At 38.6% G+C, this 18,367-nt stretch overlaps 1 protein-coding gene across 6 annotated transcripts in view; it reads left to right on the forward strand.

Moving 5' to 3' along the window:
• Nucleotides 1-18,367, forward strand: part of ZMYM2 (zinc finger MYM-type containing 2) — a 90,219-nt gene that overhangs the window by 63,218 nt on the left and 8,634 nt on the right. For all 6 annotated transcript variants that reach the window (XR_005884717.1, XM_040988351.1, XM_040988354.1 and 3 more), the window contains 9 exons: nt 1,758-1,923; nt 2,513-2,547; nt 4,646-4,775; nt 5,375-5,490; nt 6,230-6,401; nt 8,295-8,420; nt 10,390-10,484; nt 12,825-12,993; nt 13,145-13,296. Coding sequence is in view for 5 of the 6 variants with exons in the window: in XM_040988351.1 (XP_040844285.1) it covers nt 1,758-1,923; nt 2,513-2,547; nt 4,646-4,775; nt 5,375-5,490; nt 6,230-6,401; nt 8,295-8,420; nt 10,390-10,484; nt 12,825-12,993; nt 13,145-13,296 (1,161 nt within the window). In the remaining variant the exon portion in view is untranslated. The remainder of the gene's footprint in view (nt 1-1,757; nt 1,924-2,512; nt 2,548-4,645; nt 4,776-5,374; nt 5,491-6,229; nt 6,402-8,294; nt 8,421-10,389; nt 10,485-12,824; nt 12,994-13,144; nt 13,297-18,367) is intronic.

Raw genomic sequence — 18,367 nt, forward strand, 5'->3', positions numbered from 1 at the left:
AGAACTTTGGGCTTCTGTTTCAGTTCTCTGAGGTAGTTGTAAGGGTCCAACTCTGTCTTCCTGTGTGCAAACAGGTGACTGTCATTCTCAGTTCCATTCTTTTTTATTATTTGTGCTTTGTCTTTTTTGTTGTAAGTTATAAAAAAGGAAAAAGAATTGGAACACGGCACATTTTTATTATGGTTATTTCTGGAACAGTTGTTCGCTGGTATCAAATTTACATAGGGTTTTTTATTATTGAGCAAAATGTGACTTTTGTTAACTGTTAAGTGCTAATGTTACTGAGCTCACCATATAGTGTGATCAGCAATGTAATATTTGTACTTACAAGGTTTTGGACAAGAGATGTGATATTGGAATTGGTTATAGTCTTAACTTATACTATATATCTTCATTTAACATTTATCAACAGGAGTCTTACCGGAGCTGGAAGGGAAAAAAATCTGTTCTAACTTTTTGGTATGTTTGTGATATAAGACCTGTTTACCAAAACAAATATCTGCTGGTGTCCCTTAATAAGGAATTTTAATGTGATACTTATTCATAGAATCCTGTCCAGGACATAAAGTGAGATTTCTACAGTATGAAAATCTAGAGTACTCAGGGTGATAAAGAGAAATCATATCCACAATTATTGTACTTTGCAAAGTGCTTCAGATTTATTGCTTTATCTGAAATTTTCAAAGGCGGCAGGTACGTTAGCAGGAATTTTCTCTAAAAGCTTAAGATTTAAAATTGGTCACTTGTTATGTTCTATTTATTGATCAAGATATTAGGCAAGAAGACATGAACAAAACCTAAGGGAAATGGGATTTGCAAATGTAATGTGAATTTCAGTGTGTTTTGTTTTTGGGTTTTGCTTGTGTTATATTCTGTCAGTTAGGGCTGATAGTTTCCCCAAATTTGTGTCAAATGTTTCTGTTTTTCAAATTGGTTTTCTTGACGCAATCACTGCTTTCTTAGAACTTTTGAAGTTCTTATTGTAAAACCAAGGCAAAATATATTTATTTAGAGTTAATTCTATATTTTATCTTAAAGCTTCTGAATAGCTAAAACTTTAAGTGAACATCTAAAAATATCCCATCCTAACAGCTTCTGTCAGAGTTGGCTTATTGTATAAGCTAACCTGAAACATTGAAATATGTGGTATTGTCTTGATATGTGAATGTTGTTTAAGTTATGCTGTCTTAATAATGCTCATCTTTGATTTCCGGTAAGTATAGAATGGAACTTTGGCTAATAAGTAAATTGCTTCATTCCTCTAACCTCTCCTCATTTATTTTAGATTGGTCTGCTTGATTTTGTAATTTTATTTTCTCTTCATCAGACTTATTTATTGCATTTCACAGTATCTGAGGCTAAATTCCAGATAAGCTTTTTGAAATGTATTTTTTTATTAGAAAGGTAGTTCAACAGGGCAGGGAGAGGGAAGAGAGGTGTGCTCTGTCTGCTGGCTTGCTTCCCACATGGCCGCAGTGGCCAGGACTGTGCTGTGCCAACTCCAGGAGCCTGGGACTTCGTCCGGGTGTCCCACGTGTGGTAGAGATCCCAGCACCTCGGCCGCTCTGCTACTTTCCCAGGGACTTCAGCAGGGTTCTGGATCGAAGCAGAGCAGCAGGGACCAAGAACTGGTGCTCTGTAGGACCCTGGCATCAAAGCTTCAGCACGATGCCCCACAAATATGCTCTTAGAAATCATAATGCATATGTTATACTTTGACGCTTCTCATATGTGCGTTTTTGGTTTCTCTTTTTAAGGCTGCAAGGTGCGATTGTTGCAAATCCCAAGGAACCCTGAAGGAGCGAGTGCAGTGGCGCGGGGAAATGAAACATTTCTGCGACCAGCACTGCTTGTTGCGTTTCTACTGTCAGCAGAATGAGCCTAACATGACAACTCAGAAAGGACCTGAAAATTTACATTACGGTATGTAATAATTTAGGTGCTCATTTGCAAACCTGTAATGTCTTTATTTCCTTAGTTTTAAATCCAAAGTGTGCATTGTGTAGTTGATTTTGGAGTTTTTTAATAGCAGATCCTTCCTTAGTTTCTCTGGGTTAACTGCCATATATGATAATTTTATAAGCGCATTGCTTTTAGTTTTGCTTCCTTTTACAAATTAAATACTTATTGAAAAGAATAAGAAATATGACCCAGTGGGTGTAGAGCGGTCATCAGCCTGTATCTGCAGCTACCAGCTACCTGTCACTGTGCTTGAAAACCATTGCTAGCAGGTTGTACGCATTGGCAGTCATTGGGAGGAACAACAGAAGCCCTGAAAAACTGTAACTTTTAGTTTAAGAAGTATAAGAAGATACAAAGGAAGAAAATGGTTAACTCTACTTATTTAGGTGTGTGTTTTCACACTTTCTAATTGTAATTTAAGATTTTTCTTTACCTCAAGTAATTTGTTTTCCTCAGTAATGTTTGTTGGAAAGCAGCAAAATTAAAATAATAAAGATATAAAAAATTCTAAAGAAAGTGATATTTGTCTTATTTTAAATTTGTTTTTTAGATCAGGGTTGTCAGACGTCTCGAACCAAAATGACAGTAAGTATTGCTTAATTGAAGCGCAGTTGCTAAATTATGGGGTTTTTTTTTGGTAATGTGTTAACAAAAAATTATTAGTCCAATTATTATAATAGTAAAAAATGTTTACTTTGTTTTGGAAGTGAAAGTACTCAGAGTCTTTCATGCATGCTAGAGGAAATAAATTAGTTATAGCCTCTATTCATATGGGACAGAGACATGGAGTTTTTGGATTGAAATTCCCTTGTAGATGCATCATTTTGACAGTAGGAATAATGTGAATGAGATGAACCACTTCAAAAGAAACCATTGTCAAAGTAATTGGAACTGAGGCTGAATTAGGTTGGGCCAGGTTGTTAATCTATACATTTATTTTTCATATATAACTGAATATCTAGTAGCTAGAATTCATAAGTTTTAAAATTTGGGAATTGTGTAAATTTTTTTCCTTTATTTAATCTTTAGAAGAGTACATTCTGCTTTTATGTTTGCATTTTGAGTTCTGTGTTGGAAAGTGGCAATGGAGAGATGGCTTTGGTTGCGTTTTACAAAGCAGCGAAGCACTGCCTGCTCTTTGCATGCCTACGCATGCACCCCTGTGCTTTAATATTGCTTTCTCAATTGTCTTAGCCAAAGGAAGTGTGTCAAGAATCACTTTCTGGCAACACAGAAAGCCTCTGGGCTTGTTATTTATTTATTTATTTATTTATTTATTTATTTTGGTAAGAAGATTGCGTCTAAGGCCTGAGTCTAAACTGAGAGATGCTTGATTTTTGCAAAGTTGTGGAGATAATCTACGCTGTAACCAGAAGTAGATAATACAGTGACGTGGATAGGGTGTACCACTGATTTGCGTAGTACTTCAATTGGTGGGGACTTTTAAGTCTAATTTTTATTATTTTGGCTTCTTCTTCAGTGTTGAGCAGAACTAACTGTACATCTTGCCTGTGCAGTAGCAGAAAAGTGAAAGTATCCTGAAGTGGGAAGGTGGGAGGTTGGCACGATGGCTCAGTGGCTTAGTCCTTTCCTGACATGCGCCAGGATCCCATTTGGGCCCTGATTTTGTCCCGGCTGCCCCACTTCCCTTTCGGCTCCGTGCCTGTGGCCTAGGGAAGCAGTAATGAATGAGCCAAAGCCTAGGAAATTCTGCACCTTCATGGAAGACCTGGAACAAACTCCCAGCGCCTGGCTTTGGGTCTGCTTTTGTGTCTGCTTGTTAGTGGACCAGCAGATGGACGAGCTTTCTTTCTTGTTTCTCCTTCTCTCTGTAAATCTGCCTTTCTGATAAAAGTAAATAAATCTTTAAAAAAAAGGAAGATGCTTTCACTTGTTAGTTTACTAGCATGTAAGAAATAGTATATATTTAATATTATTTGGAAGAAATATGGAAGTAAGAAATATGGAAATATGGAAGAAACAGTTGTGTGTGTGTATCAGTTGGTGAGAATTTGACCAAAGGTTCACAAGGGAGCTCGCTAAGGAACTCTGCAGTCTTACAGCAGTGGTTCAGGATGCTCTAAGCGAGTGTACAGAGCAGGACTACCTCGAATGCTGGGCAGCAACTCCGAGCTCACGTGCAGAGTACCTTACCTCCAGTCTCTGGACAGATCTTCAGCTGCAGATTGTTCTATTACAGGGTTTTGTTTTGTTCTGCTTAGAATGCAAAGGACATTCCCAGGAACCTTGTGTAAAAATGTTTGAGAAACTCTGTAGGACTAGAATTGCTGAGTCACAGGAAATTTGCAACTTAAAGTTTGCTAATACTTCTGTAACTCTTTATTATTTTATGTCTTGTTCCGAGAGAGGGAGCTAGAGAATCCATCATAATATAGGCAAGAGTTTTTCTTTCCAAAAGAAATTTAAAAGACCCTGCTTTTTTTTTTTTTCCCGGTTGCATTTGCAGTTTTCATTTTGTGATTTTCAAATCACACAATGTCCGTGTAGATTCAGAGTGATGCTGCCCGCGTGAGAGCGTGCTAAGCGCAGTGCTGAGGCATGCTCCGATTGTGTCCTCCCCTTGGGTGTGTTTCTTCCTTAGCACTTAAGAAGCTAGGTAGTCATTAGCACCTGAAATTCATAAAAATAAAAAGTAAAAGCTTTTCTCTCTGCTTCTCTGTAGGGCTCAGCACCACCCCCGTCTCCAACACCTAATAAAGAGATGAAGAACAAAGCGGTTCTTTGCAAACCTTTGACAATGACAAAAGCTACTTACTGTAAACCTCACATGCAGACCAAATCTTGTCAGACAGGTAACTGAATCAAATTTGACTTTTGCCTCATTTAATCAAATGAACATGCTTTTCCTGATAGGGATACGGAATCAATTTCTTTGGTCATTTTGCTAAGAATATAATTTAAAACAATTTGTGATCAATGTCTAATAAAGGCCTAGAATACAAATTATGTCAGAAGTGAAAAAAATCCCAAACAGCAGCGTCCCTGGGAGTAATTGCAGCATCTCATGTGGTGTAGCGTGTCTTTCGGTGTGAGCGGCAGTAGCGGTGACATTTCCCTCTTGTCAGAATGAGATGAAGCAATTTAGATATGCATTTCATTAACTTCACATTGTTAACTGTAGTTTAGTTTGACTAAATACATCTTTGTGGGCTGAGGAGCATCGGGGATAGGGACTGCTGGGCTTCGTGGTGTTGTGAAGAATGTTGCTTCTTTTTAAAGCAAAGCCTGTATTGTATAAGAACTGCTGCTTTCTGTTGTTTAAAACTTCTTAATTTTGAAAAACTTTGTCATTTCTCTTAATTGTTCACGGTTATGCAATTGTTTTAACATTGAACATACACAGTCGATGCGGTTTAATGGTGTTCCTTACACACGTGTGTTGTGTTGTTAGATGACAGCTGGAAGACAGAGTACGTCCCGGTGCCCATCCCCGTGCCCGTCTACATCCCCGTGCCGATGCACATGTACAGCCAGAGCATCCCCGTGCCCACTACAGTCCCTGTTCCTGTGAGTCACATCTCGAGCGCTTCCTCGTTCTGAGGCTTATCGGGCACCCGTGGGAAGACTGTTTATGTAGTTGGGATGATTATTACCTGAATGATTTTTAAACTTGGTTTTGGCCTTCAACAACTGGATGTAATTGACACTTTGCGATCCTGGTTGCTTTGTGTTTAATTTTGTATATATTTGCTTTTGAGAAAAAGTTTAGCAGATGTCTGCATTTACTGTGTACATCTTTGTGCTTTATGTTCGCGTTCATTTTCAAAATTGCTGTGAAACCATAACATTTCACATGACGTTTTTAGAGAATAATATTTCATATACTAGGACACACAATATTATTTTATTATCAATCACATATTTAGAACACTGTCAGAAGGCAGCTGTTGTAGGTCTCTGGGAGTGAAATATCTCGAGAATTCCTTTCTCCTCCTTTTTTTAACAAAAGGTTAACATCTTGGGGTTGTTCATTGGAAGGCAGAGAGACGTATGCGAGAGCCCAAGATGCCGGGGCGTCACCTGCTCCCAGGGTGTGCACCGCCGGGTCAGGGGCGGGCCAGGGGCTGAGCTCCTGCTGAGCTGTGTTTGCACTGCTGCACTGGAGCTCTGCCCTGACATCTTAGTTTTGATATCTGCTCTTCTCAAAAGTTGTTAGCACTTAATATAGTGGATCATACATTAGAGTAACAGTTTGCAAAAGTAGTTCTAATGCTGAGTAAAGCTAACACTAAATTGCTTTAATTAGGTACCTGTTCCTGTTTTTCTGCCTGCGCCATTGGATAGCAGTGAGAAGATCCCTGCAGCAATCGAGGAGCTGAAAAGCAAAGTTTCTTCAGATCCTCTTGATACAGGGTTGCTTACAATGACGGATATCATCGCAGAGGATGAGGGCAAGCCGGAGGCTGCCAGCATCAACAGTGAGCTGCTTGATTCTTGACAGGGGGTTGGTGGCTGGAGGACTTTCTAAGGCATTCAGTGCACTTCGACTTGGTAGTGAACTAAGACACAGCACAATGACAAGAATGTATTTTACATCAAGAGATCCCTGTTGTGTCTAGTCCGATGCTGTACCAATAATGCCATATCCAGTCATCAAGGAGTGAATTTGTATGGTTTCTGTTTTATTTTAACATGGTTTGCTTGAAAACCTAAACTCAATATTATTCTTGAAAATTAACTTGTAGTGCATTTAATAATGCGCCCAGCATTATTTGTGTGATCCTTATCTGTAGTGTTGTGTGGTTGGTTCCATTGGTCATTTGCATTTATCTTAACCAGATAACCAGGGTGTGTCTTGACCTGTTGTGGTAGTTCGCAGTTGTACCTGAGTGTTTATTGGTAATTCTAAATGTCTCGGGTTATTAATTCCTACCCTTAGTCCTCTGGTGATACCCCCAAGGTCTGTCTGCACCCTGAGATGCCTAATGGCAATCTCAACATGTGATTTTATTCTATTTAATAGTGCGGCACTGTTTTTAAAACATTGTGTTAAGGAGCTATAAAATGAATTTGGTGGGTTATAACCAGTGTTTTTTATGAAAGGGGAACAGGAAAAAATTCACTGTGGATCTATCCTAGGAAAAATAAATGTTGTTTTTGGGGTGTTGCATATAATTTATTTTTCTATCTCCTACCATCACCCTTTAGAATATTTATTGGATAAAGTCCAATTTGTGTTGTGGTTACAGATAAGTTTAAGTCACCATGGGCTTGCTGTAATGGCCCCGGGCTTAAATCCTCGCCTTGAATGTGCACCGATTGCTGTCTGAGCTGGTCCACTTCCCTGCTTATGGCCTTGCAGAGCAAAGGACGGCCAAAAGCCTTGGGACCCTGCACCTGCGTGCAGGACCATAAAAGAACCTGGCTCCTGGCTTCACATGGGCTCAGCTCCAGCCGTTATGGCCACTTGGGGAGTGAACCAGTGGATGGAAGATCTCTGCTTATTCTGCTCTCTGTAAATCTGCCTTTCCAATAAAAATAAGCAAACCTTTAAAAAAAAGTCATCAAATCATGAAAAGGCACTTGTAGATAAATATATATTAAATAATACAGGAAACCTATATCAGAATTCAGAAAGAAAATTGAAATGATCTGCCATCTTTATTTCTTAGAAAAGGCTGCTTTTAAAAATACATTTTCAATTGTTTTGTTATTGCAGCATACCTATTCTGAAGGGGGACTGTCAACATTTCCAGGATTGAAAGGGAGTTTTCTTTCCTTTTTTTTTTTGTTTTGGTGTGTGTGTTTTATTGTTTTTATTTTTGTTTTGTAATTTTTTTTTTGCCTTCGAAGTTTTAGATAGTTTAAATTACCTAACTTATGAAAATCACAATAATTTACATTTTAAGATATTATATACCTTTTTATATATATGTTTATTTAGAGGTTAATTTATTTGAAAGACAGAGTGACAGAACCAAAGAGATCTTTCTTCCACCGATTCACTCCCCAAATGCTTACAAAAGCTCTTCTGGCCAAGCTGAAGAGAGGAGCTTGGAACTCCATCAAGGTTTCCCATGTGGATGGGAGGGGCCCAAGTCCCTGGGCCATCTGTCACTGCTTTTATATGCACATTAGAGAGCTGGATGGGAAGTGGAATATGCAAGACATGAATCAGTGCCTTGATGTCGGATGCTGGCATGACTAGTTTATGCTGAATCCACTGCCTCTAAATGCTCGCTCCCTATATAGCTTTGTTTTTGTGATGTTGTTTTGAGTCTTACTGTGTTTACACCTAAGTGACTTCTTTTGGCCAGCTACTTTTGGGCTTTTATATTTTGATTTCTAATAATATTGTGAATTGTTCATAGGTGTAATTATTGAAACCGATATAATTGCTTCAGATATCTTGAAGAATTCTGACTCAGAGACACAGTCCAATATGCCTGATGTACCGTATGAACCAGATTTGGATATTGAAATAGATTTTCCCAGAGGTAATCAAAGCACTACTTTATGGTTTGGGGATTTACTAGTAGAGTCTAAGTGTAATTTTATAATTGGTACCTATTTGATATTTGTGTTTATGGTGTACATGTTTATTTTTTCTTATCCAAGTAAAATGTTGCAGCTTCTGCTATAAGGCACAGGTTTGGAACATAGGGCTTTAAAATAACATCTTAGGGATTTTAAAAAAGAAATGAAGAGTTACTGTATTTCAAAGGCAGAATGATAGGTAAGAGATAAGAGATCTTTAGTTCTCTTAGCAGCTGAGGCAGGGCCCTGCTGAAGCCAGGAGACTCTGGCTCCCTCATGTGGGTAACAGAGCACGTGGGCCTGCTCCCCCTGATTTTCCAAATGAGTAGAAGGGAGTTGCATTGGAAGGAGGGTACTCAAGATTTAAATTAATGTTCTGCTTGGGGGCAGGCATCAGCCTCACCAACTGCACCACAATGCTGCTCCGAGTAAAACTTCTGAAAGTAATGTATTGGGGTCAGTGTAATGGTGACTGGCTAAAGTCCTCTCTTTGTCCGTGCCGGGATCCCACATGGTCACCAGTCCATGGCCCGCTGCTCCATTTCTCTTCCAGCTCTCTGTTTGTGACCTGGGCAACCAGTTGAGGATGGCCCAAATCCTTGGGACCCTGCACCCACGTGGGAGACCCTGACGAAGTGCCCAGCTCCTGGCTTTGGATCAGCTCAATTCCCGCTGTTGCCACCATTTGGGGAGTGAACTAACAGATGGAGGATCTTTCTGTTTGTCTCATTCTCTCTATAAATCTACCTTTCCAATAAAAATAAATAGATCTTAAAAAAAGAAAAGATTTTTTTTAAAATTTCGTTTCTTTCATTTAATGACAATTTCATAGGCTCTGGGATTCAACCCCTCACCATGCCCCCGCCCATGGTGGATTACTCCATCTTGTTGCAGTATTACAGTTCAAATCCAGTCATGATTCCTTCATTGCAAGCATGTACCATGCATAGAGTCCAGCATCTTATTTTCCAGATAAATTTAACAGTTTCTTGGGGACACCATCTCTGATCTGAAAGCAGAGCTGGCAGAATGTCATCCCATCCAATGAAAAGCCACAAGAAACCGTCCACAGCAATTGACAACACTATGGAGTTAGTTGCCATGGTATTGAGTGACCGATATGTTAGAAAATGCAAGTCTTATCCACATCCTGTGACTACTTCATTGACATTTCAATTTTAGTTTATATACAACCGGCTTCTATCCACCTTAAAATGGCTATAGGGTACTATTCAGCTGTCTCGTTTGTATTTTCGTTTTTATATTTAGCAGCGTATAGTATTAGGTTAGTCCAAACTGGTTTGTAACTCTAACAGGGCATATGTTAACAGTTGAGGTGTAGAACGGTTTTAAGAGGGGTGTGCAGAGCAAACTTCAGTACCTTCGTGAGGAGTAACTAATCTTAGTTACTCTTAATCTTGGGAGTATCTAATCTTATTTATGGAAAAAAATCTCAAGATTGAGGAACAAACTTGAGTTTAAGACCTTTTGAAAATTAACTTTTACCCTCAAAGAAAAATGGTTATTTTCAGTAATTATATTATTTTCAGTTCTTGTATGTTATTGTTTCTAATTGATTAATCCTGATGATTAATTACTCATTGAATAAAATATTTTTAGAAAAGAATGTAATAGAGTAATTCAGATTTGCATGGAAACCGTATAGATCTTTTTGCATTTATCATACATTTTCTGATAGCACATGTTTCCGTGAAGATCCTTTTTTCAGGAGTTCAGGCAAAGGTTGTTCAGACCTCACAGGTCAGGTCATGGCAGCGAGTCATTCCTGCAGAGCCCAGTCCCCGCTCTCCCCGGGTGCAAGGGCTGCTCACCTGTTAGTTCTTTGTTGGCTGTTTCTGTAAGCGTCCTTGTGCTGTTGCATTTGAAATAACAGGTTTTCTTTCTTTGTTTGTTTGACTCATTTATCAGCTGCTGAGGAGCTTGATATGGAAAATGAATTTTTGTTGCCACCTGTTTTTGGAGAAGAATATGAGGAACAGCCGAGGCCACGGACTAAAAAGAAGGTAAAAAAGTTAGTAGTAGTCTTGCGTTCACTTTATACTATGTTGAACAGTACATTTTCTATGCACGAACACAATGATCTTTTGTTGCCCAAAGATTTTGGTAGAGAGTTTTTTTCCTAGATATTAAAGGATTTTAAGTGGTAATTTGTTTTTAATTAATGTCTCAAATTTAGTTGTTATATCATCAAAAAGTGAGTATTATTATCATTTAGTTTTCTTTATTCATTGTCTTGATAGAGATATAAAAACAGTTGCTAGGAAAGGAAATTCCTTTTATAGGAATTGAGGCTATTTTCTTTTATTATTATTGTTATTATCATTTAATGGTACAGTTCCATCGGCCCTGGGATTACTGTTACTGATCCCCAACTCCCATCTGCCCCGAACTTAATTCCCCTATGTCATTACTGTAGTATATAGTTCTTCATAAACTTTTATATGTCCATCATTGCGGGCACGGACAATGGCACAGAGTCCAGCATCCTGTTGTCAAGATATAGGTAACTGTTTCCCCGGAAGTCCATCTTTGATCTGGAAGTAAAGGTGCACACTGCAATGTATCCTCACATCTGGATATGTTAGTCTCCATGACATAGTTACTTTACATCCCCTTAAATGAAAACCCATGAAACATGATCAACAACAGGAAGAAAAAAAAGAGAAATGAAAAGCACCATGAAGTTAATACCATGCTACTCAATGACTAATGTGTCGCTGAAGAAAGGGAAAAGAAGATCAAGAACCTTCTTGCAGAAAATGATGCTCCTGTATGAGCTATGAATCTGTGAAGAATTTAATGAGAAAGAAAGTGTTTTGAAGAGATGAAACTAAAAAAAAAAAAAATCCATGAGATATAGTTTCTGCTGATCTTCTTGGTGAGATATGTCTCCTGTAGGCAACAGATAGATTTGTTTCTTTGTTTTTTTTTAAAATCTAGTCTTCTAATCTTTGATGTTTAATTGATGAGTTTAGCCATTTACATTCAGGTTAATATGAATGGTAATTTGGTCCTGTCATTTTAGCAACGGGTTGTTGATCGATTTGGTCTTCTGTTACTACTTTACTGGATGTTCTTCGCATCTGCCTTTGGTGGGTGCTATTCCTCTTCTGTCAAGAGAATATCTTTTTTTTCTACTAGCTTTTTTTTTTTTTTTTTTAAGATTTATGTATTTTACTTGAAAGGCAGCAGGATATATAAATATAGGGTTTTTTCCATCCGTTGGTTCACTTGCCAAATCCCGGCAAGACCAAAAATGAGCCAGATGCAGGCCACCCTCCACTGCCCTCCAAGCCCGTCGGCAGTCATCCGAGTCGGAAGTGAAGAACCCTCTAACCTGATGCCGAAATTGGATGCTGGCATTGTGGGCCATGGCTTTACCCACACCACCACATCACCAGTACGTGTGATTTCTTTTAAGCCTGTCAAGTACATTAAAAGATGCCCAGGACACTTGGATCATCAGGTAGATCTAAAAGTGAAATATGTTAACAGATACAGTTGGTGAGGTACTCTGTCAAGTGTATTCTGTGTTTCTGAGTTCCAACATGTGAAGCAATATCAAAAGACATCTTAATAAAAGAGCTTCCACAACTTAAGCCATCAGGAAAGAAAAAATGGAAAAGGAGTGTCTGCCATCTAAGGAAGGTAGATTCTTACTTGACATCATAAAAAAAATTAAAATGTTGGGTCTGGCGGGGTGGCCTGGTGGATAAAGTCCTCGCCTTGCATGCACCAAGATGCCATATGGATCCCGGTTTATATCCCGGCTGCTCCAGTTTCCATCCAGCTGTCTGCTTGTGGCCTGGGGAAAAAGCAGAAGATGACCCCAAAGCCTTGGGACCCTGTACCTGCATGGACCTGGAAGAAGCCCCTGGCTCTTGGCTTGGAACAGCTCAGCTTTGGGGATTGTGGCTTCTTAGGGAGTGAGCCAGTGGACGTTAGATGCGTCTGTCTCTCCTTGCTGTAAATCTCCCTTTGCAATAAGAATAAATCTTTTAAAAAAGAAATCTAAATGTTGTCATAAACCTAAATGTCGAAACTCTTAGAAGAAAGCATGGGCCTAAATGTTTCGGACCTTGAGTTAAGCGTATTTTAATGATTTTTTTCATCATTGTGCTGGTCTCACAAGATGTTATACTATGATTGGGTTTTACAAAGTGATTTGTGTAGGCACATGACATTCCTGGAATAAAATCATTAAACATGTTATAGATAATCAACTGTAAGTCAGTTGTAAACAAATATTTCCTTTTGATCTACCTTGGCTGAGAAACGTGTTAGGTCAATTCATAAAATATTGTAGATTTAAAAATAATTTTATAATGGTATTTTATTCATAGGGAACCAAGAGAAAAGCTGTGTCAGGATACCAGTCCCATGATGATAGCTCCGACAATTCCGAGTGCAGCTTTCCTTTCAAATACGCATACGGTGTCAATGCGTGGAAGCACTGGGTCAAGACCAGGCAGCTGGATGAAGATCTGCTGGAATTGGACCAACTGACATCGTGTAAGTCTTCCTGTGATTTGTCTTTTTGTTTGTTTGTTTGTTTTTGCTAGTCTCTTAAAATAATTTCAGAAACATAAAGAAGAAATTAATTTCAGGAAATTTTTCTAGTTGGACAATAAATAGTAATAACTGCTGACTTATTTCTTTTCAGCTAAATCAGTCAAATTAAAAGAAGATCTACTCTCTCACACCACAGCTGAGCTTAACTATGGGTTAGCCCACTTTGTTAATGAAATCCGACGACCAAACGGGGAGAATTATGCACCCGACAGCATCTATTACCTTTGCCTTGGAATACAGGAGGTTAGTAAATTTGATGCTTATTAAGAACCGTTGTGATAGTTCTTGGGCAGAAAAATGCTGTGCCTCTGGAATAGTAACTGTGCTCCTGAGCCTTTATGAGTTTACTAAGAAACTGTTGGGTTATATACTTGCATTGTTATAGAAACTCAACCCACTTTTCATAGCTGTGAACCAGAGCAAGAAAGGACTTTTTGGAGAAAAAATGATCCAGGCAGGCCAGTCAAACTCGCGCACCTTTTGCGGTATGATTTGCATGTGCCTTAGTGTGTACTCTGTTTGGTAAAATTTAATCTCTGCTGTGAAACATTAAGAGGGCGTAAATTTAATTAGACTCTGATCTTGGAGGTGGAGCCTGGGGGTGTGTCAGATTGTGATTGAATTAGATGTGAGGTAGTTCCTCCATGCTTGAACTTGGTGCTTTTGTAAGAGCAGGAAGAGTGACTTACAAAGATCCCTGTCCTGTGTTGAGTTGTGATGTTGTGCGCCATTTTGGGTCTCTCTGCCCAAGAAGGCCAGTGAAAGGTGAGGCTCTTTGACTTTGCTCCCCTAGAACCATGAGTCAAGAAGGCTTTTTTCTTTCTTTTTCTAAAATTGCCAGCCTTATCCATTCAATTGTGGTTATCGCAAGTAAAATGAATCAAATTCTACTAACTTTGCCAGAATGCTCATATACAATATACATGTAAAACTATGCATTCATATTTATGATAATTGGGATAGTAAGGTCTTCTCCTTAACGATTATAGATAAATGAATTCAGAGTTTCGGGTTTAATGTATAGCTACATTTGACTACAGATTGATGCTGGTCTGCCTTTGAATAGAGTTCCCTTTTAGCTATTTAAATTTTTCATTATCTGCTTCTGTTGTTGTTTTTTTCCTGTTTTTATGTTTTATTTTATTTGTTTGAGAGGGCGAAACATCTGCCACCCCCGCCCCCATGTACCTATAATGGCTAGCGCTGGGTTAGGTGGAATCCGGGAGCCAGGAGTTCTTCAGGACTCCCGTGTGTTTATGGGAGCTTAAATGCTTGGAACAGTGGACGGTGGCCCATGTGCTTGGGCCCCTGCGGTCATGTGGGGCATCGGAAGAAGTTTCTGCCTTCCAGTTCTGCACCAGTCCAGCCATACTTGTGAACCAGTAGGTAGAAGAGCTCTCTTTGTCTCTCCTCCACTACATAATTCTAACTTAAAAGTAAAAATGTTTAAAAAAGTGTTTTTTTTTTTAGTAGTAAGTTTGTCTTAGGGGCAGCAGTACATAGCTATAAGCCACAGGTATACTGAGTAGTGTTCGGATGTTTAGTGTCAGCCTGGTGATGCTTTGGGTTTGCGTTTGGTGATTATGTGCTGGTGTGTGCCTGCTGTTCCTCGGGCCCCCACCAGCTGAAAGGAAATTAAACTTGATATGAAAGTTAGACCTCGAGTTTTGAAGCTATTGTCTTAATTATATTTGGTGTTAATATTTGATTATACAGTATTGTAGATTTTGCAGTAGAATATTACATAGTCATGCCCATGCCCTGTATTTCCGCAGAATTTTTAAAAGTGTGATACCAGTTCTGGGACGGTTGACCCGTATGGGAAGTTTCCTTCATGTTTAAAAAACTAAAGCCACTATAAAAACAGTGGGAATACCATTTATAAATGTAATACTAGATAGAAATGAATCATCTATATCTTCTGGTTTTAGAATCATTCCTCCCCTGAAGTCTCCTTAAGAGCAAATTGGAGCAGACATAGTCCCGAGTCAGGAATCAGGACAGCCTTACTTCACTTGTGCGTGCTTTCTCTCCATCACGCTGCGATCCCTCCCCTGCCTGTGAGACGCTGTGTAGAAGCCAGGAAAGCAGGAACTCTTGTTTTGTATCTAATCTCAGGAGGAAACGGTTAAACAGATGCCACAGATGTCTGGATTTTTTTACATCTTCCTGCTACCAGGTTAAGAAATGTTTTTTTATTCTTAGCCAGCACACAATTTTTAAAATTGTTGGTTCCTGAGAGTTAACATAAATGGTGTTGAATTTTGTCAGTTGCTTTTTCCGTATTGAAAGGTTAGTACTGTTTCTCCTTCAGTCCATTAATGATTGTGTATCAGTTGATTTTCAGATGTTAGATTCACCTTGGGCTAGGCTTTTCTTCATAATTATATAATGTTTTGGTGTCTTTTCAGATTAGATTTGCCAATACATTATTAGTAATTTTTGTGTATATTCCTGAAGAATACTAATTCAGATTTTCTTGCCTTTACGTTGGTGTTAGAGTAACATAGGTTTGTTAAAATGAGTTGGGAAATGTACTTTTCTTCTATTTTCTGAAAGGTTTTGTTTGAATTGCTATTATTTCTTTCAATTGCTTTAATTGACATAAGACTGCTTCTTGGATCAATTTTGCAGTTTTTTCTTTTATGAAATTTGTCGTAAATTATCAGATTAACATAACTTAATACCTCTGTTAGTATCTAGCCCTTTGTGATTGATCACTCAAGGGCTTAATCCCCCTTTTCAAGCACCAGGATCCCATATGTCATGTCCTGGCTGCTCCACTTCCCATCCAGCACCCTGCTTGTGGCCTGGGAAAACAGTAGAGGGCAGCCCAAAGCCTTGGGACCCTGCACCCGATAGGAGACCTGGAAGAAACTCCTGGCTTCTGATTGTGTCAGCTCTAGCTGTTGTTGCCACTTGGGGAATGAACCAGCAGATGGAAAATTTTTCTTTGTCTCTGCATAAATCTGCATTTCCACTCAAAGTGAATAAATAAATCTGTCTCTCTCTCTTTTTTTTAAAGTACTCCATTACTGTGTGGAGGACTTGCTAATCCTTAAATTTAAATTAATTGTACCTTTTGTGTATTTAATAGCGTAACTCAGGAAATCAATGAATTTCTAAATAAAGGGTCACATAATAATAGTTTATGTTTTGCAGATTAGAAATAAACTAAAATACTATGTAATATACCTGCTTAGATAACTGCTTTAAATTAACTGTTTATAAATGTAAAAAAGAAAAAAAAAACTGCGTTTTTTGGTTCGCATGCTATTTAAGGGGTAAAAATACCCATATTACTGGTGAGATTGGGCCTAATGGGACTACGTGGTAGCTGGTGTAGATTGCTTATCTACACAAGTGGGTATAACTTGTTGGTTTTCTTTTTTATTCAGTTTCTGATCTTTACAATTTAATTTTAGAAGTATTTATTTTCATTTTGTTTTATAGAACTCCCCAGCCTTCGATCGTTTCTCTTTTGTTCACAGCAGGGGGCACTGGGCCTGGTGGGTGCTAGGAGCCCGGATGTTCCTCCATAGCCGCAGTGTGGGTGAGCCACCTGATGCTGCCGGAGCATGCCATAGGAGGAGGTGTGGATGGCCCTCTAATAGGGCATGGCCCGGCAGGGTGCTAGCTGTGGCACCTGCATGGCCCTGTGCTCCCCCCCTCCCCTTTTTTTTCCTAATTACTCAAGATGGATGTTTATGTATTTTAGTTTAGACTTTTGGTTTTTCTAGAAAGGTATTTAAAAATATAAACTTTCCTCTAAAACTAGTTTTCCTGTATGCTATCAATGTTTACATATTATATTTTCATTTTGTTTGAGCACGTGAGGAAAACTATCATAAGAAGCTGAGTTTCTGGATTGTTTGTATTGGATGGAGTACTCAAATGTTAATAGTGTATTAGTGAGGGGGTTGAGATGTGACTGTACCATACCTTGAATGGCTATCAGTTGTCACTTTAAACAGACTGTGCAAACCCCCGCGACGTTTGTTGTTACTACAGTAAGAGACATAACAAAATTAAGCCTAGTTTGAATTTTACCAATGTTTGAAGTATGTTTAGTGGCATTAGCCCTTTAAGTCACAGTTTACAATTCAATTCTTTCCTTTTTAGAAAATATTTTTTTATTTATTTGAAAGGTTACATTATAGAATAAGAATGCTTCTAACTGCTGGTTCATTCCCACATTGCTGCAACAGCTGGGATTGGGAAGGCCACGCATCAGAACCTGTGTCTGGGTGTTCCGTGTGATGGGAGCCCAAGCACCTGGGCCATCTGCTGCTGCTTCTCTAGACACAGAGGTGGCTGCTAATGTACTGTGCTACCGTGGGAAACTGCAATAGCTAGTTCAACAACATACTCATTTCGGAGTTAGTAGAGGTAGTGTATTTATTGCTCAGTTCGTTATTTTTTAGGAATCCTTTTTATAGCACAATGGGACAGAATACATTGATTTGCAACCAGTATTACTTCCTATCTCTAGGACTCTTCCATCTTTTGAAACAAACTTTGTGCCCTTTAAATATCCCCCCCCCCCCATTACTTGTGCGCCAGTTCTTTATGACTGTATTTCTAGTTTCTATGCATTTGACACTTTGCCTGCCTCATAAGCGGAGTCATCCCTTCCTTGTGTTGTGTCTGATTCACTTCACTTACTGTATGATGCATTCAGGGTTCATCCTTGTAGCATATGCCACATTCTTCTTCTTCTTTTTATGAATAGGTACCTTGTATTACTGATACCTTCTCAAATATTTCCTTAACGTACTTTGTATTTAAAAATGGTTAGGATGTTACATTTTATTATTGGCCAGATTTGGGGCCGGGGGGGATTCTGGGTGCTGTTTGTTCCTTTATTGGATACATTTTCACAAACTTGTTTTTTAAAGCGGTGTGGCATTTTTATGCAGTTGAAAAATAATCCTAAGCCTCAGTGTAAAGATCTCTGCAGTAGACTTCTGAGAAATGTTACTTTAAGGACATGTAAAGGAGTAGGAGTTATTTTAAAGAACGTGCCCGTTTTTCTGTTACATTCACAACTGACAGCAAGAAGAAGAGGTTGTGTGGTCTTCTTACATATCTCTATAAAGAAATATATCTTTTATTTGCAAGAATTAAGTCCGTGCACTCAGAAATACCTAACCATTTTGGTTTTGTTCCCTGATAATTTAAATAGAATTATGGATGTTAAATTTGTATTAATGGTCTTTCAAAATATTAAGGAAAATGCCTACTACAAAAACACTATGTACAGATTTAAAGCAGAAAATTGTATCAAGTTTAGATTGTCTTTGAATTCCATCTT

This window comes from Ochotona curzoniae, unplaced genomic scaffold, assembly GCF_017591425.1.
Source record: "Ochotona curzoniae isolate NIBS_2020 unplaced genomic scaffold, NIBS_Ocur_1.0 contig_4838, whole genome shotgun sequence".
In the NCBI taxonomy this organism is placed as follows: domain Eukaryota; kingdom Metazoa; phylum Chordata; class Mammalia; order Lagomorpha; family Ochotonidae; genus Ochotona; species Ochotona curzoniae.